At 37.2% G+C, this 27,481-nt stretch overlaps 2 protein-coding genes across 6 annotated transcripts in view; both read left to right on the top strand.

Moving 5' to 3' along the window:
• Positions 1–274: 274 nt before the first annotated feature.
• cluha (clustered mitochondria (cluA/CLU1) homolog a) lies at positions 275–24,777 on the top strand. Of its 5 annotated transcripts, none has more exons than XM_079885220.1 (26): positions 275–625; positions 6,144–6,337; positions 6,420–6,591; positions 6,674–6,817; positions 6,908–7,035; positions 7,133–7,287; positions 8,239–8,364; positions 9,028–9,175; positions 9,252–9,344; positions 9,429–10,123; positions 10,801–11,243; positions 12,472–12,573; positions 12,663–12,763; positions 12,873–13,025; positions 13,719–13,781; positions 14,531–14,775; positions 15,925–16,009; positions 16,098–16,251; positions 16,328–16,467; positions 17,830–17,910; positions 18,329–18,454; positions 18,662–18,783; positions 19,808–19,901; positions 20,362–20,496; positions 20,596–20,669; positions 21,605–24,777. In XM_079885220.1, exons 1-26 carry the CDS (start codon positions 505–507, stop codon positions 21,729–21,731), a joined length of 4,221 nt encoding a protein of 1,406 aa, XP_079741346.1. In that variant the 5' UTR covers positions 275–504; the 3' UTR covers positions 21,732–24,777. The 5 variants fall into 5 exon arrangements, with proteins under 5 accessions (XP_079741346.1, XP_079741348.1, XP_079741347.1 ...); XM_079885222.1 differs by having other exon boundaries at positions 296–625; positions 10,801–11,156; XM_079885221.1 differs by having other exon boundaries at positions 296–625; positions 10,801–11,237.
• A 399-nt stretch (positions 24,778–25,176) lies between these two features.
• Positions 25,177–27,481, top strand: part of pafah1b1a (platelet-activating factor acetylhydrolase 1b, regulatory subunit 1a) — a 50,584-nt gene continuing 48,279 nt past the window's right edge. The window contains exon 1 of the mRNA XM_079885219.1: positions 25,177–25,382. The gene's annotated coding sequence lies outside the window, so the exon portion shown is untranslated. The remainder of the gene's footprint in view (positions 25,383–27,481) is intronic.

The following is a 27,481-nucleotide window of genomic DNA, read 5'->3' as shown; positions in this document are numbered from 1 at the left end:
AATATTTTTTTTAACCGGGTCTTTGAAATTAAGAGCTCGAAAGAACCGAATCTCGAATGTAAGTCGCACTTACCATTAACGTTACTATTTTTGATGTATTGTGCTGAATTTTTTCTCCTGAATTTGGACAGGAATTTTATATTAATCTTACGTGACATTTTTATTGAATTGGGTTAAATATAGAACGAACTAAACACCCAACATATACTGAGGGAGTAAATCGCGCTTCTCTAAATGGAGCTATAGGGTTGCCGTAGCCGTGTGTTTGGTGGGTGGGACAAACACAAAGGCAAGCAGGTCAAGAGGAGGAGAAACCACGTGTGACAGCGAGCCAGGCTGAGTTGAGAACTGTCCTTCTCAAGTCAAGTTGTTTTTGTAATATCTTTGGATGTAACCAGTCATTCCGTCTGACGGAAGGCCATTCAGCAGACCCACATCACAGCTCTCAGCAACGGACATCTGTTGCTAACTCTGAAACCAAACTAGCATTCTGGGAAACGAAACATGGTTAGCAAGACGGATGACATCCCAGCATCAGTGCCCGTTGATCTCGCCCGGGAAGGCGAGACAGCGAACAGCAAAGACAGCAGCAAGGAGACAGCCTTGAAGGATCCATGTGCTTGCGGTATGTGAGCTTTAAAGCAGTTTGCACTGTAGCATGCAGCCACAATCACTGAGCTCTCACTGATCTTGTTGTATTTTAACACAAGTCACTTTTGGGTAAATCAGTGTTGAGATCTGATGTATGATTGATTGGAACTGGATAGAGGTCAAAGGGAAATGGGTATCAAAGGACATAAACGGGCACAGTCTGCTTTACACCCATAAACACCATTGTGTTTCTGAATGGGGGAAGTAGGTGCTTTCATTGTGCTCACAACCTTGTGCAGGCCATTACTTTTTAAGTCTTAAGTACTGCTCTTGATTTAGAGCTTATCTTGCTGCTTGGTGTAGAAAAACTTATTCACAGCTTGGTTCTCATTATTATATTTGACTTAAAATGTCCTTGCAGTGTCAGTATGCTGTGATCAGGGTTTCCCTTTCTTTTTCCAAGTCTTTTGTTATTAATGGCTAAATATTGTTTGAATTAACAATTTCTGTCCAATTAAATGTTTTAAAGCTGAGCAATTAAGTTTAATTAATCACGATTTGTGCTATTTTAATGTGAGGCCAGACTAATATAAGCTAGTAGGAGGATGGTGAACTTTAGCAAAGGTTAATGTAAGGTGTCTGTTTACTACTTTGCATTAGTCTTGAGTACACACAAATAGAAGTGACAAAACGGTGTTTATTGTAATTTCATGTGTTCCATTTACATTCAACAGTACTAAGGTTCATTGAAATTGTCTAATAAAGTAGTTTATGCTCATAAAATGACTATTGCAATATAATACGAAGTAAGTGATAATAGAATAACAAACGTTCAACAAGACATGTTTTACTCCTGCAAGTGCAGATCTGGGGTAAATTATTTAACGACTATGTGTAGCTCTTAAACGTGAACGCTAGAGATGTACTCGTTATTTACAAGTTAACTTTCATTATCATCAGTGTAAAGTGTAGCTGTGTGTGAGGATATCTTGACGCACATGTTCTGTAACAGCGCGCATGAACACGAATAAACTGAAGGTCACCTTCAGTGGGACGAAACCATTGAGCCGGAGAGAGGAGAGCGGGGTTTTACTACGGTCTGAATTTTAAGTGGCCCTGTATTGAATACTTTTAATGGCCAAAATAACCTATTATATCGTGAAGTTTATAAAATGTTCTTGAACGAAATCTCGTATTAGCAATGTATAGCTTGTTTAAACGCGCGTGTGTTTATCGGCGCCCCTCCTGTTTTCATTCAGGAAAGTGTTGCGCTCCTCGACCCGGATGCGGAAGTAGCTACGCATGGAAAGTCATCATGGTGCATGTATGCCGATAGAAGGTTATTGCTACCAGTTAAATATAGTGGGATCTGTTTGGTAAGTGTTGGGATTACACACTTTGCCTAGCACGTAGGGGCGATCCTCTAATTTACGACTTATTTTCTAGCTAACGTTACATGCTGTCATGAAATCGTTTTAGAGCAAATAGCCGGCTGCTGTGCACACTGTCAGTTAGCTAACTGCTGCAATCCGTGTCACATTTAAGGAGACCTTGGAAGAGGCTGACAGTCGTTATGGCACCTGACAGCTGTGGAATGGGTCATTCTGACAACACGTTTAATGTTGAATTTGATGCACGGGATGGTGACTGATGTGATCTCTCTGATCTGTGAATTTTCTAGCTGGAAAATAGCTGTCTTTGTGCATTTGACATGATTTGTATGCAATTGCATTATGATTATACACGCAATAGATATTAATAAAGCCATGTAGGAAGCTAGTTAGACCATATTTGGTTTGTTACTCTTGTCTGAAATTATACTGCAAGTTTTATTGCTAATCTGCAAGTTTTGTTTTAATCAAATCCTTTTGAAGATGCACCTCTTTCTTCTTGCACATAAAGATATGTTATTTTGCATATAATGGGTCCTCAAAGGGGAGGCTATGTTGATACTGTATGTATAATCATGGCTGGGTACTTTTTACATAACTTGGATTACAAGGATCACTTCCTGCAGCTTTTGCATTGGCGGTGCCAAATGTTCCGACACCACGCTCTGTTGTCCCAACACATCATGCCACTCCAAAGGGGATCTGTATGGGCTGCAGGTTACTCGTGTCTCACTTACGCCACCATAATCTCAGTTGTGATAAAGTCTGGCAGGAGTCCCTTGTGTGTGACTGCAGTGCAGGTTTAACTGCCAATTTGTGCTGCTGCCATTTAGTAAAATATATATTTTGGGGGATTGTTGTTTAAGTGGTATTGTTGTCACAATGGGACTTTGCACTTGCCTTTCGCTTTAGCATAGGACAAACTAGAAGTTTGGCTAGTTAGGAGTGTAATATATATCTGTCCTCACCCCTCTGAATGATTTACCCTGCATATGGTTGCAAATTAATCGTCAGGGTTTTATTTCTATACTGAAGTTCTTTGAACCTCTGCACCAGTGCCATATGTGATGCATTGTGTTAATGTATTAAACTAGATTGTGATGGGCTTATAAGGAGAAAGGATGGAGTGAAGTCTTTGAACATGTTCGACTGTTATAGGGAGATTAGCATATCAGTATAGCCTAATGTAAACTGTTTTCATCTGATCCTCCAGCCTTTCAAATTCACTGAATGTGGCGTACACCTGGACTTCACCCAGTGAGAGGGAGGACTAAAGGACAGGGGGATTGACTTTGGGGTTGGGGTTGTGCAATGCCAAGGCACAAACCTCATACACACTTTGTTCTATTTAAAAGTCAGCCATTTTTGTGATGCAGTTCACTGGATTGCCCGGCTTGAAATAATTTTAGGGCAGTGGTTCTCAACCAGGAGCCCGGGGCCCACTAGGGGACGCCAGCAAACTTCCAAGGAGAACTCGAGATGATTTAAAATGAGAATATAATTAAAATGAGGTTTTCCTTATTTTAATTCACTCTTTAAATAACCAGGGTTTCTACAATTTTTGAAAGCCCAATTTTAAGTGTTATTTCTAAAGTCATGTAAATTAATAAAATAGTAAAGCTCAATGAGTATTTTTAATTAATGCACATTTTTAGTTCTAAGAAATGCTAAGCATGTGCTCTAAAAAAATAAATATTTTTTTGATGAAATCCATAATCCTTGTCTATTAACTAGAAAAGTCATAGGGCATTCAAATATTGTTGTGGACGACGGGGGGCCTTGAGATCAAAAAGGTTGAGAACCACTGCTTTAGGTTGTAGTTTTCCATTTGTAAAAAACAGATTTCAGTGATGTATTTTCATTTTCGTTATTCCGATCAGGGTTATTAGTTAACTAAAACGAAAACCATAAACATATTAGTTTATCCATCAATTTATGGATAAACTATAAAGGCAACATTTTTCATTTGCGTATGTGGTTTCAGTTGATGTATGCTCTAAATAAAAAATTTAATGAAAATTAATAAAAACTATATTGTGACCCTGAGACGTATCAAAATTAAAACTTTAAATATTACTTTAAAATATATAAATAATAACTCCATGTTCCTGTTTTTTTTTGTGTGCCCAAAATACTGAGTACACACTCCATTTACAGAATTTCCCTGCAGTAAGGTGGTTAAAATTTTGTGTTAGCAGCTCCTATACTTAGAACCACCTAACCTAATGCTCATGATTAGATTTGGATTGGATTGGGGGAGATCTGTGTAAACACTCAATCTAGAGCAAGATAAAATACCCATGCCGCTGGGTCTGAAGAAACAGTCGGTTTCAGGTTGAACTGAAGATGACTGCTGTAAGTGACTGAAAGGAAGCACAAGCTCCACATTCCATTTAGTCAGTGCAAATAAATTACTCATTACATGCTTTTTACATTTAGGCATATGTATTTAATACATAAATGTGGATTGGGGAATTTTGTGAAATCCGTTTGATCCGCCTCCCCTGTGGTCCTCGGTGTCTGAAGTGTGAGACCAGCTGCTTGTTGTCATAGCCGTGACCATTGAGGAGAGCCAAGGACAAGCTGCAGTTGTCTTAAGCAAACAGTGTATTTTATCTGTGAGTTATGGCCGAGACAGCTGTGGCATTGGAAAACGTGTCTGCCTGGGCTGGAATCTCAAATCTTTGTCATCTTATTCAGTTTAGTGTATCACAAAACATGCCGCCTCAGCAGATCTGTTTTAGTGAATCAGTCAGTAAGGCAGAAGGGACCTCTTCAGACAATTGAGTCAGATGATATTGCAGCGCCACATTCATTCAGCCGGAGAGCGTGCCGGGAATGATTGCCCCCCGAGACCCAGGACTTAAACTGTTACCGTGGAGATCTCCATGGCAGCTCGGCATTGCGCAGTGGGAGCTGTATTGTGTACAGTGTGTGAAGTGTCACAGGCCCTCAGAAGATGACCGGTGTGTGCTAGTTGGCTGACCTACTGGTAAAAATCCACTAGCCTTATTCAACTCCTTCAGGCTAAGCAGTACCTGTGAAACGACAAGCTAAGAGATTAGTGAGATTACTGTTGTGAGTAACGTCCTTTGTGAAACTATAGGGTTGTAATTAATGAATTAAGATAACTAATATAATGATTATTGGAAAAGGTTTTTTTATTATTTATTATAAGTTGTTTTATTTATATATTATTATAGTATTAATAGTTTGAATTGGCTTTATATTGTCAGATTTTAATTATAGTTTAAGTTTTAGTAATTGTGTTATGTGCTTTTGTTACTTTATTATTTAATTTTTTTTCTTTTTTTCAGTTTAAATAAATTTAGTACTTAAACTTGTCTACTAGTTGTTGCAGAGGGAGGATTTCAAATTTTCATTTTTTTTGTTGCATTTTTTTAGTTTTTCATCCAATATTTGTTTTGTTTATTTCAATTGCTGAAAATGATTTAGTTTTAGTTAACAATAACAAAACTTTATTAAATATGAATGATCAATGAGCAATTTTTCAGGGCTTTAGGTAAAAAAAGAAAAAAGACTAGTCATCGGCTCCTGAAATTAAACATTTAAGATCATTTAAGATTTTTTTTTTAATTATAAATTATTATGATAATATTAAATTGATAATACTATACTTTTTCATATAATATTTTAATAATAATATATAACTTCATATTATATGAACTATGGTGTTTTCTAGTTGTATGTGGTATAAAGTAGTTCCCATTTTATGCTTTCACTCTAAGGATCTTGATTATATTTTTCACTTGTTTTTGTTGTTTTTTTACATGTTGTGAATATCTTTTATTTACTCATTTTCGTATGAACAACACCTCAGTAAACAGACTCGCGTAAGTCTTACAAACCTACATTTAGAGGTGTACATGACAAAAAATTTACTTCCGGTTTAGTGAGGGAGTCAGTTGTGGATGAGTGATTCAGTCTGATTCTAATCACTAATCACAAGCAAGTTTGAAACTGTTTTATGAATCGTTGATTAACTGGTTCATAATAATTATTTAACTTTAATAATTATAACATAATAATTGTAATTAACTAACGCCACCACACAAGATTAAAATGTCAAAACTTCATACATTTTCTGAAAGTTAAACTAAAATATAAATGATTGTAACACTTTTATTCCTCTACCCACAGGACACCGTGGGGACACAGCAGTAATGAACGGGGACGCTGGTCACGATCAGGCCGAGGAGGCCGACTCCAAGCAGGATGGCAGTGCCGATGCAGACCTTGCAGAGGATGCCAACGAACAGGAAGTGATCGTAATTCAAGACACTGGCTTCACTGTGAAGATCCAAGCACCTGGAACCGAACCCTTTGACCTTCAGGTAATTCCTGTTCTTGCACTGACTTAACATCACAGACATTTTTTAACAAAATATTGTAACAAAATCTGTGGTTCCTACTCAGGTGTCACCACAAGAGATGGTACAAGAGATCCATCAAGTACTGATGGACCGCGAGGACACCTGCCACCGCACCTGCTTCTCCTTGCAGCTCGACGGCAACGTACTTGACAACTTTGCTGAGCTCAAGTCCATTGAGGGCCTGCAGGAAAGCTCCCTTCTCAAAGTGGTCGAAGGTACAATTCGAGACCTTCTATCATAAGTATACGTCTCATTTGAAGATACTGAGCTTTCAACGTTTCTGTTTCCATACTGCAGAGCCCTACACAGTGCGTGAAGCTCGCATTCACGTCCGTCACATCAGAGACCTGCTGAAGAGTCTTGATCCATCAGACGCTTATAATGGAGTGGACTGCAACTCCCTCTCGTTCCTCAGTGTCTTCACGGATGGAGATCTTGGAGGTCTGTGACAGGAAGAATGTGAGGTCTTAAATGGTTTCTAGGAGATTGACGGCTGGTATTCGATTGCCTGTTTGCTCTTACCTTCCGCAGATACTGGGAGACGCAAAAAGAAGGGCAGTGAACTTGAGCAGATTGATTGCACACCACCTGAACACATTCTGCCAGGCAGCAAAGAGCGTCCTTTAGTTCCCCTTCAGCCACAAAACAAAGACTGGAAGGTGAGAGCAGATTATAGATTTTCGCCATGACTCTTTCATGATGTCTTGCTTTTGTTTTGAGATTTTAGTTTACTTTTGCCTTGTCCTCTGTCTACAGCCTATGCAGTGCCTGAAGGTCTTGACAATGAGTGGCTGGAACCCACCGCCTGGCAATAGGAAGATGCATGGAGACCTTATGTATCTGTACATCGTGACTGTTGAGGACAGACACGTCAGCATCACTGCCTCCACCCGCGGATTCTACCTCAATCAGTAAGCTAATTTATTACACTGGCCTCATGAATACTTGATTCTGATGGGTCAATGTGGCATTTCATGATCAGTTGTAGAGTGCAGTAGTTGGGATCCAATTTTCCCAATTTTCTTAATTTTTAAAGGTAGGGTAGGCAAATGTAGGAGTGGCTTGCAATAGCATGTTAGCTTTGAAAGCTTGAGATCCCACCCTCCCTTCAGAGCATCTCCAAACGCCTTCTTGAACGCACATCAGAGTTTGCAGAGCGTCATGAGACGAGAGATGGCGTTAAACTACCTCAAATCTCAAAGCACATAATATTACAATAATAATGAACGTAAACAACTTAAAGAGCACTGACCTGTACCACCTGACTGCTTTGCCGTTGATAGTGTTGCCACTGAAACGCTTAAATAAAAAAATGATTCGGTCCTCGGTGACTGACGTCTGTCTAACTCTGCATAGCATGAAACACGCTGATGTCGTGTGATGTCTGCGCGAGCAGGTGCGCGGAGGTATGAAAATACGTACGTTGACAGGCAGGTAGGACATCCAATTATAGCATTCGGACTGAATGCAGTGATTGGACGAACATTTTGTGGTCCTACGCCTTCCATAGACAATGTATATACATATGAATACATTTAGACCACTCAATTAGTGAAAAGACTTTCAACCAGCATAACAAAAAAAAAATCTAGAACAAATCGCCTACCTTGCCTTCAATGATAACTTATAAATAAACCTTTAAAAGGCCTACTTTGAGCTACGAGGTTCTTAACCAATGTTATATGCTTTTGTTGAAGCCATCAGCCTGCATTATTTCAATAATTCATACAATCTTTGTTACATTATAATAATGTGATGCCTATATTCATTTGTAGCATGTAAAATTATTGATTTTAGTGTTTATTTTTAATGTATTTTTGACAAAATAGTGTAGAATTGTAATTATTGGTGATTTGTCGCAGGTCCACAACTTATATCTTCAACCCCAAGCCAGCCAACCCCAGCTTCCTCAGCCACTCTCTAGTGGAACTGCTGAGTCAGATTAGCCCTACCTTCAAGAAGAACTTCACTGCTCTGCAAAAGAAGAGGTAATACATTATTAATACCCCTTTAGTTTACCTTTCACTTATGTTTGGATTAAACTGATAAAGAACTCCTTTTGCGGAAACCGGCTCTAGCCTGTTTAAAGAATCATGAACCATTTTATCTCAGCTAGTCCACGTTTGCACTTAGTATTAACATCCTAATCAGGAGTGTGACAAGGGACACTTGGGAGCAGCAGTATGCCAGCTTACTTTACTGTGCATTATCAACATACAGTAACGCTAGTCATATGTGGTCACAAAATCAGAAATCCTCCCTTCAGGGAAGTCTGGTGTAGTTATGACAAAGCTGCTTGTTTTCAAACTTTTTTTATTTACTGAAACTTGGGAGTATTGAGATATTTAAATGAATTAATCATGATTCTTTTTGTGACTTCAGAAGTTTCAAGAACGTATGTTCTTCAATAAAAACAATAGTTATTATATGATTTCAGTTTACATCTTGATTTAGCATTTTAGTTTAGATTCAAGAATATATTAATAATTTATTCATTTAAATCCATTGATGTCATCCTGTGGCCCCCTTTGATTGTTTGCTGAGGCCCCCTAGTTGAGAACATCTGGTCTAAATGTTTATTTGTGTCAGTTTTAGAGGCCTTTTTTTCTCCCACCATCTTCATTTATGTTATGTCATGTTATTGATAATAGGGTACAAAGACATCCGTTTGAGAGAATAGCTACTCCCTTCCAAGTGTACAGCTGGACTGCACCACAGATTGACCATGCCATGGACTGTGTGAGAGCTGAGGATGCCTACACCTCCCGCCTGGGTTATGAAGAGCACATACCTGGCCAAGTATGTCCTACAAAGCTTTAATTTTGAGTGGATTTTTTTTATAGGGCTATTAAAATGTTCTTGTTCTCTATGATAGACTAGAGACTGGAACGAGGAGCTCCAGACAACCAGAGAACTTTCTCGTAAGAACCTCCCTGAGCGCCTGCTGAGAGAACGAGCCATATTCAAGGTGAACATACCAGCACTAGTTTCAGAACAAGTACGTTTTCACTTGATAAATTATTCAGCTCACCAACGCACTTCTGTCCCTTAGGTTCATAGCGACTTTGCTGCTGCGGCGACGCGTGGTGCGATGGCAGTGATCGATGGCAATGTCATGGCGATCAATCCTGGAGAGGAGACGCGTATGCAGATGTTCATCTGGAACAACATTTTCTTCAGCTTGGGCTTTGACGTACGTGACCACTACAGGGAGCTGGGCGGGGACGCTGCCGCCCACACCGCCCCCACCAACGACTTGAACGGGGTGAGGGCATACAGTGCTGTGGACGTGGAGGGGCTCTACACCCTGGGCACGGTGGTGGTGGACTACAGAGGTTACCGTGTAACCGCTCAGTCCATCATTCCTGGCATCTTGGAGCGGGAGCAAGAGCAGAGTGTCATCTATGGCTCCATTGACTTCGGCAAGACCGTAGTGTCCCATCCCAAGTATCTGGAGTTTTTGGAGAAGACCAGCCGCCCCCTGAAGGTGCAGCGGCATGCTGTTCTCAATGAGAAAGACGCCTCTGTAGAGCTTTGCTCTTCTGTGGAGTGTAAGGGTATCATTGGCAATGATGGGCGCCATTACATCCTGGACCTATTGCGTACCTTCCCTCCTGACCTCAACTTCCTGCCAGTGGAAGGAGAAGAGCTCACGGCCGAGAGCCAGAAGCTGGGTTTCCCTCGGCTACATCGCCATCGCCTGGCTTGCTTGCGCCAGGAGCTCATTGAGGCCTTTGTAGAGCACAGGTGTGTTCCTGCTACTTGATCAACATGCTCCATCAAATCTGAGTAAAGTTGCTCTCCCATTTGTTGTATGGTTTGTGGACCACTTTCAGGTTCCAAGAAGTCACCGTAAAATTATCTCATAAGAATGAAGCAACATACTTTGTTGTTAATCATGATATATATCTTTATATATTTTATAATAATAATCATCATCATGATTAATATTTTTATTATTAATATATTATAACTATCTATCTATCTATCTATCTATCTATCTATCTATAAATATAAATTACATATAATAAATAATTATGTATTTAATTTTATAATTATCTAATTTACATAGATTACAATTTTTTGTTAATAGTTAAAGGTAAAATAATAATGATATTATTATTGTTAATATAATTTTTTATTCTTAGTAACTTACAAAAAATAGAAAGTAAACTATATGTAAATAATTAAATATTTACATATATTTTAGTTTAGTTAGTGATTTTTGTAATGGTTACTATTAAAAAATATATAACTATTACCACAATTAAAAAGTAAAAAATAAATAATCCACAATAAAATGTAATAAAATCTCTATTCTACACACACATTTCCCTAAGTATTCTCCTTAATTGCTAATTTCTTGAATGTCCTGAAGGCTAGTTTGTCGGTGGGTGTAAACATGTCATCCTCTTGTACCTCAGATATCTCCTCTTCATGAAGATGGCAGCACTCCAGCTGATGCAGCAGAAAGCAAACAAAGACAAGACCGCAGCCCTGCATGACACGAGCACTGCGGATGTGGAGTCTGAAAGCAAACCGCAGGCTCTTGAAGCATCTGAAAAGGTTCCTGACGACAAGCCAGCCTCTCCAACTTCCTCTGAATCCACTCTGACCCCTGATGACTCAGAGGCAACAACTGTATCCGAAAACTCTGCTCCTGAGAACCAGGAAGCCCCAGCTGATCAGAAAGCCCAAGTTCCTACTGCAAACACCAATGGTACTCATGAGCCTTCAGCTCCAGAGAGGCAGAATGGAGGGTGTGATAGTCTCTTGGAGGGTAAGGAAGCTGATGAAATAATTCCTGGACTTGCCCAAGCTAAAGAGCTGGCCGAGTCCTTAGCAGCAGAAGATGGATCAGGTATTGGTACGTCCTGTGAGCGACCGAAAAGAGCATGAGAGGGAACAAGAGCAAGAGCTGGTAGAGACATGCACTCATACAGCTTTTTTGTTTTTATCTTAGCTTCATCTGAGTTCTGTCATCAACTCATTAGATGTCCTGCTGTTGTCTTTTTCATTTGCTATCTGTGTTTATTCAGTGCATCTCTCCTCTTGCTGTGTGCTCATGTTCTCTCTGAGACTCATTAACGGAGACGAGGATCTCCTAGATTGGCTTTATAGTAATCTGGCTCCACTGTGTTGGGACTTCAGTTTATTATCCCCACGTCTTCCTCCTGACGTCACTCCCTTCTAATCTTTCTCTGTGGTGATTAGAAAACCTGAGTTTTTTCCGATTAAAACCAAATTCATTTATTGTGTGTTGGATTCACGTGTGGTGATAGTGGTTTTATAACCCTGATGTTAATTATGCTACTAATTGAAACCAGGGTTTTTCAAACTTTATATAGATGTTTTAATATCCAAATGTAATATTTCAAATATATTTTAATATTTGTGTTAATTTTCATTTATAAAATACATGTAATGTATAAAAATCAATTTGTGCTCCATTTATGAGATCATTTAAAAGGGGTCATCAATTGAGAATGTAAGAGACATGTAAGAGATCATTTGTACTATCAAAACATCCTGCAACAGCTTTTATTGAAACCAAGTTCAGACTCGTTTTTGGCATCGGCTACAATGCTCATCGCTGCAACCTTTCATTCCACGTGACTAGATCTAAATTAAATGCCATCAACACTTTTCACGATTAGTTTATCTTGACAGCTGTAATAGTAAAAACGTAGTATAAGTTTGAGAGAGTTCCACATGTAATACTTATTTCAAATGCAAAGATGTTAGCCAATCACAGAAGTGAGCGTTAAGTGGGCTAAAATCAGGGTAGAAAATTGACTTTTTATGTCTAAATTATGACAATTTTTAATGTAAAAATCGTACTATCAATTACACTTCAGGAAATATTTTAAAAGAATAAAAAATTGCCGTTCATGACCCCTTTAAATTGAATCAATGTCTTTTGTAGAACACCAGTTTGAAAACCTCTGCTTCAACCAAACACCTTATCATGGCTATCAATCATTTTGTTTGCTTAATTTGTGATCTTTTTTTAAATTATTTATTTTAGTGTTGCTTTATATGGTGAATTAATACATTTTAATTAATACATTTTGTGGAACATTTGCTTTTCACAGACCCTAAAAGTCGAGAGGTGGTCCTCAACGCCTGTAAAGCTGTAGGTTCCATCAGCAACACCTCTTTTGACATTCGCTTCAATCCAGATATCTTCTCTCCAGGTATAGTGTATTCTTTTTAGTGTGTGTGTGATTTATCTTTTTAACAATATGGGCAAAGTTGGTCACATGACCTCATCCATCTCTTACAGGAGTACGCTTCCCAGATGACAGCGCTGAGGAAATCCAGAAACAGAAGCAGCTTCTCAAAGAGGCGGCAGCCTTCCTAGTGTCCTGCCAGATCCCTTCTTTTGTTAGTGATTTAATCCATCTAAAATATGGATGAAGGCATATACATCTTTGGAAAGTGTTTTTAGAATATATTAATTTGGCTGCTGAATGGTTTTTACCTTTGTGCGCAGGTAAAAGACTGTTTAGATCACAGCTCTTTGCCTATGGATGGAGCAACAATGATAGAAGCCCTTCATCAGCGTGGCATTAATGTGCGTTATCTTGGTACTGTGCTGGAGTTTGTGGACAACATGCCTGCAAAAGCACAACTTGAACACATCTATGTAAGTGAAGGATAATTTGGTAGCACTTTATTATACAGTCCTGTTCCGCGTGTACATAGTATGTACTTATTATAGTTACTACATTAACTGGGTAATAACTAAGTACTAAACTTGAACCTATCTGTAAATATAACCTTAACCACCTTAATGTAGTTACCTTTTATTACGGAGTACTTTCTTAGGTAAGTATACTGTAAGTACACTTAAGTGCACATACTGTAAAATAAAGTGCACCTGATAATTTAATATATTACAAAAATATATTTTTGTTTCTAACCTTTATATATATATATATATATATATATATATATATATATATATATATATATATACACACACACACACACACACACACACACACACACACACACACACACACACACACATATATATATATACACACACACACACACACACACACACACACACACATATATATATATATATATATATATATATATATATATATATATATACATACATACATACATACATACATACATACATACATACATACATACATACATACATACATACATACATACATACATACATACATACATACATACATACATACATACATACATACATACATACATACATACATACATACATACATACATACATACATGCATGCATACATATATACATAATAAAAACTATGGATTTAATTTGTTTTGTTTGTGCATGCAGAGAATAGGAATCAGTGAGCTGATCACCAGATGTGCAAAGCATATCTTCAAAACATATCTTCAGGTAAGTTACTACTATGGTACATTGACAGGAATATCATGGTACATACATTTTACTTCTATTTTTTGGTACATGCATATACTACTATTCAAAAGTTTGGGCTCTGTAAGATTTTTCTAAATGTTTTTTTGAAATAAGTCACTTATGCTCAACAAGGCTGCATTTATTTGATTAAAAATATAGTAAATTATATTTTGAAATATTACAATTTAAAATAACTTATATTTAAAAAATATATATATATTTTATTATTTATTTATCCCATTTATTATTATAATATAATTTTTTCAAAGCTGAATCAGTGTCTCATGATCCTTCAGAAATCATTCTAATATGCTGATTTGCTGCTCAAGAAACATTTTATATTATTATCAAAGTTGAAAACATTTGTGATGCATTATATTTTGTGGAAACTGATGTTTTTTAGGATTTTATTATGAATACAATAGATTTTTGAAATAGAAATCATTATAAATGTGTGTGCTTTTACTTTTGATCAATGTATTCCATCCTTGCCGAATATAACATTTATTTTCTTTCTTAATGACTCCAAATTTTTGAACTGTAGTGTACATGTATAGATTACCATTCCTCTTTACCATGGTATTTACATGGTACTGTTGATTTATGGTATTGCCATGATACATTTTCAATGAAACAATGGCAGTACCATTGTACTTTTACTTTTGTAGCTGTTTATTATTCATTAGCATTTACCTTTGTGTTAATGCTTGTGTGTTTGTGATTTGCAGGGTGTGGAGCTCTCTGCTTTATCCGCTGCAGTGAGCCACTTCCTGAACTGCCTCCTGAGCTCTTTCCCAGATGCAGTGGCTCACCTTCCTGCAGATGAGCTGGTGTCCCGCAGAAAGAGCCGCAAGAGACGTAACCGTGTCCCCGGTGGAGGAGACAACACGACCTGGGCCAGCCTGACACCCAGTGAGCTGTGGAAGAATATTACCTCTGAAGCACAAAGCTACTATCACTTTAATCTGCAATGGTGAGAACTAGTTATATATAAGCACCCCTGGTTTTATAAACCTAGTTCCTGAGACTAAAGGCCCTGATACACCAAGCTGATGGTTGATTATCAACCATGTCAGGCCGTTGTTGAGTGTCTATCAGCTTAGTTTTTGCTGTGTGTTTTGCATCGTTGGGACTTGTTAAACTTTGTCCGTGGCTTTTTAGCCAATTGAGCATGTTGAAAATGTTGAATCAGCATTCGTTGGTGAGAGAGAAACGTAACTTCTACTTAAACTGGAAGACAGTGCGGGACATATTGAGCAGCCCCTCCCCTTGTTTTAAATAGCCAATAGCATTTTGCTACAGCTGCATGGAGCACACTATCTTATAGATAACCTTAAGACTAACATAATTATACTAAAAGCTAAAAAAAACCTACATTTTGATTTCATGGGGACTTTAACGAACCAGTCAGTACACGAGAAGAAAAGCGATAGTGATGAAAGCGATCAAAGTAGTAAAAAGATGGCACAGACAGAAGGCCGTTCACATACTCTTACCTGAGCATTCCAGTATGCAAATATTTCATAACATTATCGTCTGGAATAAAGAAAGCAATTCATATTCCAAATGGTAAGCAAGCGCTGCTTTAAGCATTATATATCTGCAGTTGCTGATATAGACAATTATTTCCTCTCAAGCATGAGCTGAACATGGTTGGCCATTGCCTGTAGTCTTTGTGTTGTGTGAAACCGCACACAATGCGACTGCAGAGTTTTTGTTTTTATTACTAGTTTGTTGTTGGTTTGTGTCACGGCCTTAAAGGAGAAGTTCACTTTTAAAATGAAAATTCTGTCATCATATAATCACCCTCATGTTGTTTCAAACCTGTATGAATTTCTTTCTTCTGCTGAACAGAAAGGAAGATATTTAGAAAAATATCAGTAACCAGGCAGTTTTTGGGTCCCATTGACTTCCATAGTATATTTTTTTCCTACTATGGAAGGCAATGGGACCCAAAAACTGCCTGGTTACTGATATTTTTCTAAATATCTTCCTTTCTGTTCAGCAGAAGAAAGAAATTCATACAGGTTTGAAACAACATGAGGGTGATTATATGATGACAGAATTTTCATTTTAAAAGTGAACTTCTCCTTTAATGGTGTTGTGCTTTTATGTTTCGCAGTGAAAGTGTGGACCAAGCAGTGGAGAAGTACAACTTGCAGAAGATCACACTGCTGAGGGAGATATCAGTCAAGACTGGCATTCAGGTAGTGTTGTTATCGATCTTGCTACGTGTCTCTGATGTGCTCCGTCAGGCCGGTACTGACAAGGCTTTCCTTTATGCTTCCCCTGCAGATCTTAATAAAAGAGTACAACTTTGACAGCCGCCACAAGCCGGCCTTCACCGAGGAGGACATCCTGAATATCTTCCCCGTCGTGAAGCACGTCAACCCCAAAGCCTCAGATGCCTTCCATTTCTTTCAAAGCGGGCAGGCCAAGGTTCAGCAAGGTACCTCAAAACACATCATAAATGAACCTCCACAAACAATGGTTTTGTTATGCTGATTGATGTCCTCGTTTCTTAGGCTTCCTAAAGGAGGGCTGTGAGCTCATCAACGAGGCATTGAACCTCTTCAACAATGTGTATGGAGCCATGCATGTGGAGATCTGTGCCTGCCTGCGCCTTCTGGCCCGACTCAACTACATCATGGGTGATCACCCTGAGGTACATCCCACAAACTATCACCATTTAAATGTTTGGATACAAATGACTGAATTTGTTTCAAATTATTTTAGGTACTTTTCACACCTATAGACAGTTTGTTTTGTTCCAAAACAGGGACTTAATTCGTTACAATGTTGCATTTTCTTCTCGGTTCGGTAACATTTCAAAGCGTAACAAATTGTGTTCACGCAAGTCACATGTGAGTAACTGTCCTCTTATGGTCAGCGTTTCCTTTGCGTCATACATCAAGATGATTTACAAGTTCGCTCCATGAGCTTATTATTGCTTTATTTGTAACTGTTGAGACACGCAAACACTATATGAATGTAGCCGTCATTCCCGCTGTTAAATTATATATACATTCGTATTAATACTTCAGCAAATTCAAATGCGCACTCTCTCTGTATAATGCTGCTAGAGCAGGAATCAAGTCTTCATCGGGACAGCATTCTCGCACGGTAAAGTGCAATTACACAACATTCAAAGATGAAGGAGTGCTCTTTTGGTTTTCAACTGTGATAACTAATGTGCTCACTCACAGAATCACACACTACTGCTATTTATATAGTACATTTTCCGTTATGAATTGGTTCGTTGGTCCGCTTGGTCGGATTGCTTTCACACCTCAAGCGAACCGCCTCAGAGTTCGTTTGCAATCAGCCCGAGACCACCTCGTTCTGACTGTCTCGGAACGATTGTTTTGCTGCGCATCCAAGCGCAGTTGCCGTGTTCACATATGCTTCAATGAACCGAACCAAGGGAGAAAACGCACCAGGTTCCGAAACAAACGCTCAGGTGTGAAAGCACCCATAAAAACTTTTAAAATTTTATACTCGTGCTTACATTTTTGAGATTAAATGGTTAGTAAGATTGAAATAAATTACAATTTTTGTTCATTCAGCTTTGATCACAGGAATAAAATGTTAGAAAAAAAAAAGTGATAGAATTTCTTTTTTTAAATAGTATTTTTTTGCTATTTTTTGATCAAATAAATGCAGCCTTGGGGTGCTTAAGTGCATAAGAGACTACTTTCAAAAACATATGAAATCCCCCTAAACTTTTGATTGATAATGTAATTTAATCTATGATATAATATAATCTAAATGTCTACATTTAATTTATTTACAAAACTATTATTTTACAAAACTAATTTATTTATTATTTTGAAATAGAGTGCCCAGCATACATATGAACTACTAATTTTTATCTCTAATTTTACAGCTTTATTATTATTTGAAAGTTTGAACTATTATTCTAAAAATGTAATAAAAAAAAAAGAATGAGTAGTTTTGTCAACGCTAGTCTATTGATAATTCTTTAGGATTTAGTGATGCTGATTTTTTTCCTCCCCATCTTTTCAAGGCTCTGAGCAATCAGCAGAAGGCTGTCCTGATGAGTGAGAGAGCACTGGGTATTGAACACCCCAACACTATTCAAGAATATGTAAGTATCTACATAATTTTCTGTGCATATTTTATTTGTTGTGGTTGCTAAGGTTCGTTCTATTGCTCTTACTTTAAACAAACCCTTTTTCAACACACAAATCATGTGGTGTGCTGTTACTTTTCTAAGGGATAAGACATGAATAAACAGACGATAAAACTGGAAAGAAAATCCCGTAGACAAGCATTGAAGAATCTAGGCAACCGCCTGAAATGCTCTTAACATATACTCGTATTGCTCTTGCAATCACCAAGCAACAGCTTGGTAATCACTTACTAGCAGATAATCAGATCTGATACTGGCAAGAACCACTCAGATTTTCTTCAGAAACTGTACAAATGTTCTACTACAAACTCAAATGAAAGCAATAAATGAACCTCAAACCAGTCTCTAAATGTTTCATGTTTGTTCTCCACAGATGCACTTAGCTTTGTACTGCTTTGCCAACGGCCAGCTGTCCACTGCCCTGAAGCTGCTGTACCGCGCTCGCTACCTCATGCTCGTGGTGTGTGGGGAGGACCATCCTGAAATGGCCCTGCTCGATGTAAGCCTAAAACCTTTATTTTGATATAGTGCTTAACCTGTGGCCATCCTTTGATTTTCAAAGAAGTAAACCGAATGTTCTGACCTTCATTTGTTGATGTAAACCCTGAATTGTCGATGAGAGAAAATTGAATTCCTGTGGTCACTAAAGTTGAGGCAAGTGGAACAGTGCCAATGTCTCACTGTGATCCCTTTGTCTTTGATGTAGAGCAATATTGGTCTGGTGCTTCATGGTGTGATGGAGTATGACCTGTCTCTGCGTTTCCTGGAGAACGCCCTGGCCATCAATTCAAAATACCATGGGACACGATCCCTGAAAGTAGCCCTCAGGTACATGCGTCTGATTACACACTAGTTCAAATTAGAGCTGGGTATTGACACGTATTTCACAATGCAATTGATTTGATTGCAATTCGATTATATTCAATATTTATTCGTTGTCAGGCACAATACATGTCAGTTTTTCTTAAGTAAAACAATCTCTCAACTGAAGCTGTAAAATATACAGGGAAATCTGTCAGTTGGTACATTAATATAAAAGGTTAAAATTAACAACAGAGTCCACTCAAATAAAAACAGTTGTAAACATACATTTAAATGGCAACTTTTTAATGATAAAATTATGTTTCTGCTCCAATTCTTCATTTAAATATAAACATTTAAATGGAGGCTGTCATAACTTGTTTTTGTGATAGATTTATTACAATAAATACAATAAATGAAAGATCACTTAAAGGTTATGTAAAACATTGAATGAATATGCAATATAGTGCATATTTTTATCAAAATGTTCCTCTATTTTTCAAGCTGAATAGCAAGTTATGGAAATTAAATGGTTTTCCTGAGGTAAACGTACTTATGAAACCATTAACAAGCTGTTTTATTGACGTCTTTCTGCGGTTGAAACACTTTGAGCGATAACATGAGACATGATAATTACAGTAAGTTTTATTGTTTCTTTCAACATATCTTCTGGTGTTCATTCATGTTTATTTTGTGCTATAACTAGTAGTAAAGAGGAAAAGATATTCACGGCATATTAAAAAACGTCAAAACGGCATTTATTGTTTGAATTTCCTGATAAAATCGACAATTTGAAAGTTAACTCTTTCATATCAAAAGTAACAGCTTATTGCGATTTATTGAATGGGAGGCGCGCTACAAATAACGATCAGTGAAGTTTTGTTCACGCATCAACAGAAAACAGCATAAACTAAAAGATCAATTCTTGGGATTTAAGAATCGATATCGGTTCATCTAACTAATCCATATTGTCAACCCAGACCTAGTTCAAATCATTGGTGTCATGCAGTCAAAATGTGTAGTAATGTTCATCCTCTCTGTTCTTCTGCAGTCATCACCTGGTGGCCAGAGTTTATGAGAGCAAGGCGGAGTTTCGCTCTGCACTGCAGCATGAGAAGGAGGGTTATACCATATACAAGAACCAGGTACAGTATATCAGACCTGCTATCCCATATAGAGCGGACCTGATGTCATTTTAGTGAGACATTTAAGGTGCAGTCATGTCAGTGAAATTCCAGAAAATTTAGCAGCCAAAGAAAGTCCATTGTCCAGTGTAGAAATATATGAAGCACTACTCACACAGAAGTCACTATTAGATCATATCAAGCAGCCTTCTGTTGGTCAGTGCACCAAATTCATGTGACCATCTTGAAGCCATTGTGAAATCTACGTGGGGAAATGTTTTGAAATGTGAAAATCCTGATGTTATAGATTCCTATTGATTTTGCTCGTGAAAATTCACAAACAATGGTAAATGTGACCGCACTTTTAATCTTACAATTGGTTGTACAAACAAAACAATTAATGGCCGTATAAAAAAGGCTGATTTTACACTGATAATATCATAATAAATGTTAATGACTACACAATACACTTGTGTTTAAGGTTGGTGAAGGTCATGAGAAGACGAAGGAGAGCTCTGAGTACCTGAAGTACCTCACACAGCAGGCTGTGGCTCTACAGAGAACTATGAACGAGATCTACAAGAACGGATCAAACGCTAGCATAATGCCTCTCAAAGTCAGTCACACCTCTGCTGTCCTGGGCCTCGATGGCTAAACATTCTTACATGATCTTTTCAGGACCTTTGTTGATGGTTTATTTTATCTCTCTCTCTAGTTTACGGCACCAAACATGGCCAGTGTTCTGGAACAGCTTAATATCATCAATGGCATCATCTTTATTCCTCTCAGGTGAGGAAAGGTTTACACCATTTTGTTTTATTTATCAGTTTAAAGTCTTTTAAATATTTTGTCATGGTATATAATTTTAGTCCAATTTACCCAGAGTGAAGTGGCATATCAGTATTTTACAAAAACTTTAGATTTTTAACTGAACATTTTGTTTTCGAACAACTTTTTGGGGTAATTTATAAGGTAATTGAATCCTGTGATCAAAGCTGAAATTTTTGCATCATTACTCCAGTTTTCAGTGTCACATGATCCTTCAGAAATATTCTAATATGCTGATTTGGTGCTCAAGAAACATTTCTTATTATTATCAATCTTGAAAACAGTTGTATACAAAACATTTTCAGGATTCTTCGATGATTAGAAAGTAAAAAAAACAAAAAAAAACTTTTTCTGAAATATAAATATTTTGTAACAGACTTTGGGGTCAGTACAATTTTTTTGGGTGGGTGGGGGAAAAATATTATTATTATAATATATTGGGAGAAATGAATGTTTATTCAGCAAGTATGCATTAAATTGATCAAAAGTGACAGTAAAGACATTTATAATGTTACAAAATAGTTTTATTTCAAATAAATGCTGTTCTTTTGAACTTTCTATTCATCAAGGAATCCTGAAAAAAAAAAAAATTTACAACTGCTTTCAACATTGATAATAATCAGAAATGTTTCTTGAGCATCAAATAACATTAGAATGATTTCTGAAGGGTAATGATTCTGAAAATTCAGCTTTGCATCACTGGAATAAATTACATTTTAAAATATATTCAAATAGGAAACCCTTTTTTAAATTGTAATAATATTTCACTATATTACTGTTTTTACTGTATTTATCAAATAAATGCAGCGTTGGTGAGCAGAAGAGACTTAAAACATAAAAAAACTTAAAATATAAATAAACAAATTATATATCAAGCCATTGATTTCTTCCCACAGCCAAAAGGACCTGGAAAATCTGAAGGCCGAGGTGCAGAGACGGCAGCTGATGCAGGATTCTGGGAAAATTGAGGAGCAGCAGGGTAGTCAGTTAGAGCTGGATGACAAGCTGCCAGTGGATGATTAACAAACCCAACCGTACAGTCCCTCTCCATATGAGGAGGACACGATGCAGCAGCCATCTGTTTGAACCTGTGGACCTGAGAACTGAGCTGTCTAATCTAACCAATTCAATTTGAGCATAATGGGGAAGGGAGGACCAGGAACAGGAGACAAATAAAGTGTACAGAGTGTAGTTTGTAGCTGTAAAGAGAATGAAAGCAGATGTTTTACACGTGCAATTCAACAACATGACCCCTCGAGGTCTACCAGAGGAGGAAGCAGGAGAGAATGTAGTCCTTCCTCTGTGAGTTTGCAGAGATGAGGCTGGAGGTGACCAAGGATGACCATGACATTTTATACCAGAGCCTTATCCATCCATCCATCCATCAACCCCATCTCTTAACCTTCTCATCTGACCCCAGGATAAACCACAACCGTCCCAAACCAACCCACGAGTGTAGAGAGATCCTAAAAACACACCTCCTTATCTGAAAACTCAGGTGATTTCTACACTGCGCACCAGATGAGAGACGTTCACCGTACAATTCAACAGAGATATACATATGAGAATCATGGGCTTAAGAATGTACAGTTTAGAGGTCTAGTCTCAGGACCGAATGGTAGTATTGTGTCCCATACGTTATTTTTGTGCTCTCCACGGCTTCTGCCTTTAGACAAAATCAGATCGATGCAACTTTACAGATGCATGTTCTCATCCAATCATTTAAGATCGGTGGTGTCTGTAAAACAAGGAATCTTTTTGTAAAAGTACATGAGAAACCATTAGATCTTTCATGTAAACGTTAATTTAAGACATGTATTTTTTTATAGAAATACATCGGGAAGCTGTATAAAGCTTTGTCATGGGGGTTAGACAGGTGCTTGATTCATTTTGATTGAAATACTGATTTGAAATGTCCAGTTTAAACTCTTTTTCACTTTAAACGTGTGTATGTGTGCGTGTTTATGTATGTATGTATGTATGTATGTCTCTTTATGGTTGTCCATGCTAGTGCAGAAACGGATTCTGAGGATTCCTCCAAAGCTGCTGCAACAGAACGATATTATGATGATATTTTTATACATGCATCATTGATAACGGATGGACTCGTGCAACCTGTTAAGACGAAGATGGTGAAAATGTACTACTTGTAATGTGGTTTTGAGATAAGATCAATATATTCTCCAGAATAATTTAGCACACCGTTCAGGAACTTGCGAGACTCGTGTTCCTCCCTAGCAGTATTTATTGCACTTTCCAGTGCCGAATTTTTGCGTGGTTTTCAAATAGGACCACCAAAGGAGGAATAAGATAGGCTGCTTCGATGTAACATACCAAACCAACAAAAAAAGATGATCAAGGATGATGTGTTTGCTTGTATACATGCTTTGTGTGTGTCCTGCAAATGTCAAAATTGTTGCTGTGTATGAAGCAATATGCTGGAACTAAGTGCACCTTGGATTATGCACATGGATGCAAGAAAACTGCTAGCCTGGTTGTATTTCTCTATAAAACAAAAAGTAAAATTGTTTTAAAAAAATGCTTTGTCTCTAAAAATTGGTGGGAAAAAAAACGATTCTACTGGTAAATGATATTTATGAGCAAGAATATCTAATAGTGTGTGAGATTTGTGCCTATTTAAGCTTATTTAAGTCAAAAGGTCTGGCAACTGTGTTTTTTTTTATATATATATATTGTCAATTCATCACTTCTTGGCCATCAGTTGATTTTTGTAATCCGAAAGCTTGGATGTTGGACAGAAGTCATTGAATGTCTATTTCAGTACCCTTAGGTGCCACATGGGTGTGCTGCAGTCAATATATTACATTGATAATGGACATAAACTCAATTTTGATGTATTACATTATAATATATGAACTACATTTGAAACAAAACAAGTGCTGGAATCGAAAGTGGAGTTTAATAGTTAATAACAACCAAAACTTATTAGAAACATGACTAATTTTCTGGTGACGTGATGGCGGTAGCTTAGTGGTCAAAGCTCTGAGTTGGTAACAGATGCATCTCAAGTTCTGTGTCAAATAAGTATGACCTTTGAACTGAAGGGTTAATGAGAAAATCCTGTGTCTAGTGTGTTCTTGAGCCAGGTACTTAACCTCAGGTTTTTCCTGGGCTGTGGTTTATAAAAATAACAAGTAAACAATCTGCAGTCGAGATTGTTAAATATATATGAATATCTTCATTCTTCCTAGTTGCACATATAGAGAACAAATCGGTACATTAAAACAGTTTTGAATTCAGCCGCACAGTCATTTTCATAATAATGATCACCAAATCTGTGACATGTTCATGTTATGTAGCAAAGATCAAGATTTCAATAATTGCATGACAAACCAATTTAATGTAATTTAGATGTTTAGTGTTTTTTTTTTTTTTTTTTAGAAAGGTCTGGGTTTTATTTACAACAGATGCAAAAACAAAATGGCAGGTATTTTCATTCATTTTCCTTTTTGAATTTGAAGTGTCTTGAATGTCTTCCTGGGTATAATATTATTCAAATTACAGTTTAATCACTAAATGTTTCTGTGTCAAGGCATTTTTGGATTTCTAAATTGTTGGAAGATAACTGAGAGAACAATTTTTAAAAAGGTCAGAGCCTTTTAAGGCTTTTATTCTTTTAAATTCTTTTGTTAGCAAATGATTAATGACAATTATGACACCTGCCAGACACCTCAGTCTGCAGCACTTTAGTTACATTGGCTCTAAAATAATCTGCATAAACCTATTATAAACTAGAACGTCAAGATTTAGAGCAATATACAGTGCTCAGTCTCATTGTCATCTTTTGTCTAACAAACAGATCACCTTGTTTGTTTTGTTTTTCTTTAAAAAAAAAAAAAAGACCCCAGGATATCTATGGATTTCTTTTCTTTTTTTGGTTGTTTTGATTTCCCTGTTTTCGACATGAAATGTTTGTCATGCCCTTTGTGTGTCTGTTTTGGTTTCATTAATGAGTGGTACATTAATGTCGTTCTTCTAAATAACAATCTAATTATTTTTGGTCTGAGTATCCTTTTGTATTAAAATGAATAAAGAAACTAGAAAACAACATGTGATTATATTAATTGAAATAATGTGTATACTGTCTAAACACAGGACATTTTACACTTTGTTTTCAGTATTGTCTTCATTTTATTTTAGAGGAACTCAAGTTTTTATTTATATATAAACTTTATTTAAGTTGCAACAACTAATAGATGTATCAATATAAATCATTTGCATCATGTGGCTGGGAAGTTACAATCAAAGCCTGAATCATAATGTTAACTGGTTTGTGCACCTGACACAAGTGACTCTCACAAACAGGACACGCGGTCTGATTGTACCCAGATTAAAGTTCATTGATGTGGGTCATGTAAGAAATCATTTTTCATGGTCCATTTCTGTAGTTATCTGCAATACTAGGCGATGAGCAGAATATTTATTCAAGGAACGCCCACAGTTTTTGAAAGGAGGGCGTGAGATTGAAGGGCGTGCGCGCCTCCGCCTGCTGAAGTCAGCCCATGCGCGCTCCCGTGCTGTGTAGAGTCGAATGCGGCGCTGCAAGGAGGCAGACCCCGAGACTTCAGCCCCCCTTTTCAACACGAAAATAACACGCATTTCGTCCCTTACGACCGTCTTCTGAGGAGTAACATTCTGCGCTAACTCTGTAGGGTAAGAACGTCTAATTTGTGTCTCCCTTTGTGGTCATGTTAGATAAAAAATCGCCGGTAGAAGAGCTGTTGATGTAATTTTTGCGCCTCCTTTTCTCGGTGTCTCAAAATGGCGGACGCGGCCGTTGGAGGAATACTTCAGCTTCTGTTTTTTCTTAATTAGTCGTGAATATATCGACAGCTCTAGCAGTGTGTATTGTGTAACCGTATTTATTGCTCTAAATACATGAAATGACCCACCTAGGTCTGTAGTTTTAGCGGCTCGTTATAGGTGTAACGTTGTGTTGTCGGCGAATCAACACGTCGTTTCATCAATGTCATGTTAGCTAGCAACAGTTGGCTAACGCCCGTGTCAACACAAATCTCTATTTTATCATCTATAAACGTTAAGTTCAAGGTTGACCTTGCCGTATCCACTTTGGTTTGGATAAATACATAAAAGTTACATCATTCACATTGTCGGGGTTTTTTTGCATACCGGTTGAGAATAAAGGTGATGAGGGCTGTGTTTCAAAACCTAGTGAACTTCCTACCTAGACAGCATGTTTGGGGTTAGACATGATCGTAACTACTAAACAGACATGTTTAGTATTCAAACGAGTTTCTAATTGTCAAACACATTGGTTGTCTTAAAACATAACGTGATGCTTAACCTAGACAACATATTTGTGCGTTTACTTCAAGGTTATGAAAAATAACCGAGATGTTTGACATTTATTAAGCTATAAAACATGCCGTCATTAGTGGTGAGCTAAAGATTTGGACCAGTACCTGTGCCGAGCTGGTTTCAAATGTAGGTCAGCTGATTCTTTGCATGCAGACCCGATACTGCTCATTTCTTTGGGACACTGTGATTGACTGTAATGTTGTGTTGTGAATGTAAATGTGATTATGGCTGCAGATAAAGATGCAGTATATTTGGAATACTATATCTCTATAGTCCAACGCTGTATGCAACAATAAATGCACTAATTTAAAGACTGCATAACTAACAATATCTTGCAAGCAGACATGCTAAAGAGGCAGGTGGATGCATGTTTCTTATCAAGGTGTGAATGCTTTGAATAAATGTGGTACCTTGTGTACTTTGGATGTACTCTAATCGTTATGGTTTAAGCTATTGTGCCAAGTTTGCTGTACACTCCCTCTAGTTGTTTGACAGGTGTCATACATGGTTGCAACTTGCAATCATGTTATAGCTTGGATTAAGTTCACTGAACAGCATAATATATACAATTACTGTTAAAAAGTTTGTGTTTGGTAAGACATTTTAATGGTGAGAATAAGAGTCTTCTTTCAAAAACAAGACTGCATTAATTTGATCAAACATACAGTATAAATATCTCTGTGCGATTAATCAAATTTTAGTTTCGATTTAGCTATTAAACCATTAGTAGCCTAACTTTAATAAGAATCAGAGTAGCTATTTCATTCATACAGTACTAAAGACTGCAGTGTTTTATTTGTTGTTTATTTTTATTACTCTATTTCTCTAGTAGGCTTTTAACTGAATACTATAATGTTAGATAGACTAACAGGAAAAACTTAAACTTATCTTTTTTTCTGTTATATTTGTTTGTAATTTTCTTCTTTGATTTTACTGTATTACTGTTTGTTTCCTTCAACAATCAGACTTTTTTTTTTGAAATATAACTTTTTTTACTTGCATTAGTCTAGTATTAGTGTCTGCAGTGCTACCGAAATTGGTATCAAGAATTGTGAAATTTCACTGGTATCTAAAATTTTGATAGCATAGCAACCTTTTTCCATCTAAATATACCCGATATAAATCGCTATTCGGGGGGAAATGACTCGTATGCGAGTCATTATAATTACTCGTTTGGTCATATCACCCACTCCTAATCGTGTTACATATCCGTGATTATTTTGGTCAATATTGTAATCACGATTATGATTTTAATCGCACAATTTTATCCCCTGTATATTACAAAATTTTTATATAACTACTTTATATTTGAATATATAGGTTATTAAAAAGTAATTTATTCATGTGATGTCAAAGCTGAATTTTCAGCATCATCACTCCAGTCCTCAGTGTCAAATGATCCTTCAAAAATCACAATATGCTGATTTGGTTCT

The sequence above is a fragment of the Squalius cephalus genome (genome assembly GCF_949319135.1).
Source record: "Squalius cephalus genome assembly, chromosome: 11".
In the NCBI taxonomy this organism is placed as follows: Eukaryota; Metazoa; Chordata; class Actinopteri; order Cypriniformes; family Leuciscidae; genus Squalius; species Squalius cephalus.
Note: the sequence above shows the minus strand (reverse complement) of the source record. Positions and strands in the feature narration are given on the sequence as shown.

Bases quoted from the DNA above. Each gene is read 5' to 3' on its own strand.
- cluha (XM_079885220.1), top strand. From the start codon at position 505: ATGGTTAGCAAGACGGATGACATCCCAGCATCAGTGCCCGTTGATCTC. The intron at 8,365-9,027 runs GTAATACATTAT...TATTGATAATAG, and splicing joins ACTGCTCTGCAAAAGAAGAG to GGTACAAAGACATCCGTTTG. The intron at 13,026-13,718 runs GTAAGTGAAGGA...TTGTGCATGCAG, and splicing joins CACAACTTGAACACATCTAT to AGAATAGGAATCAGTGAGCT.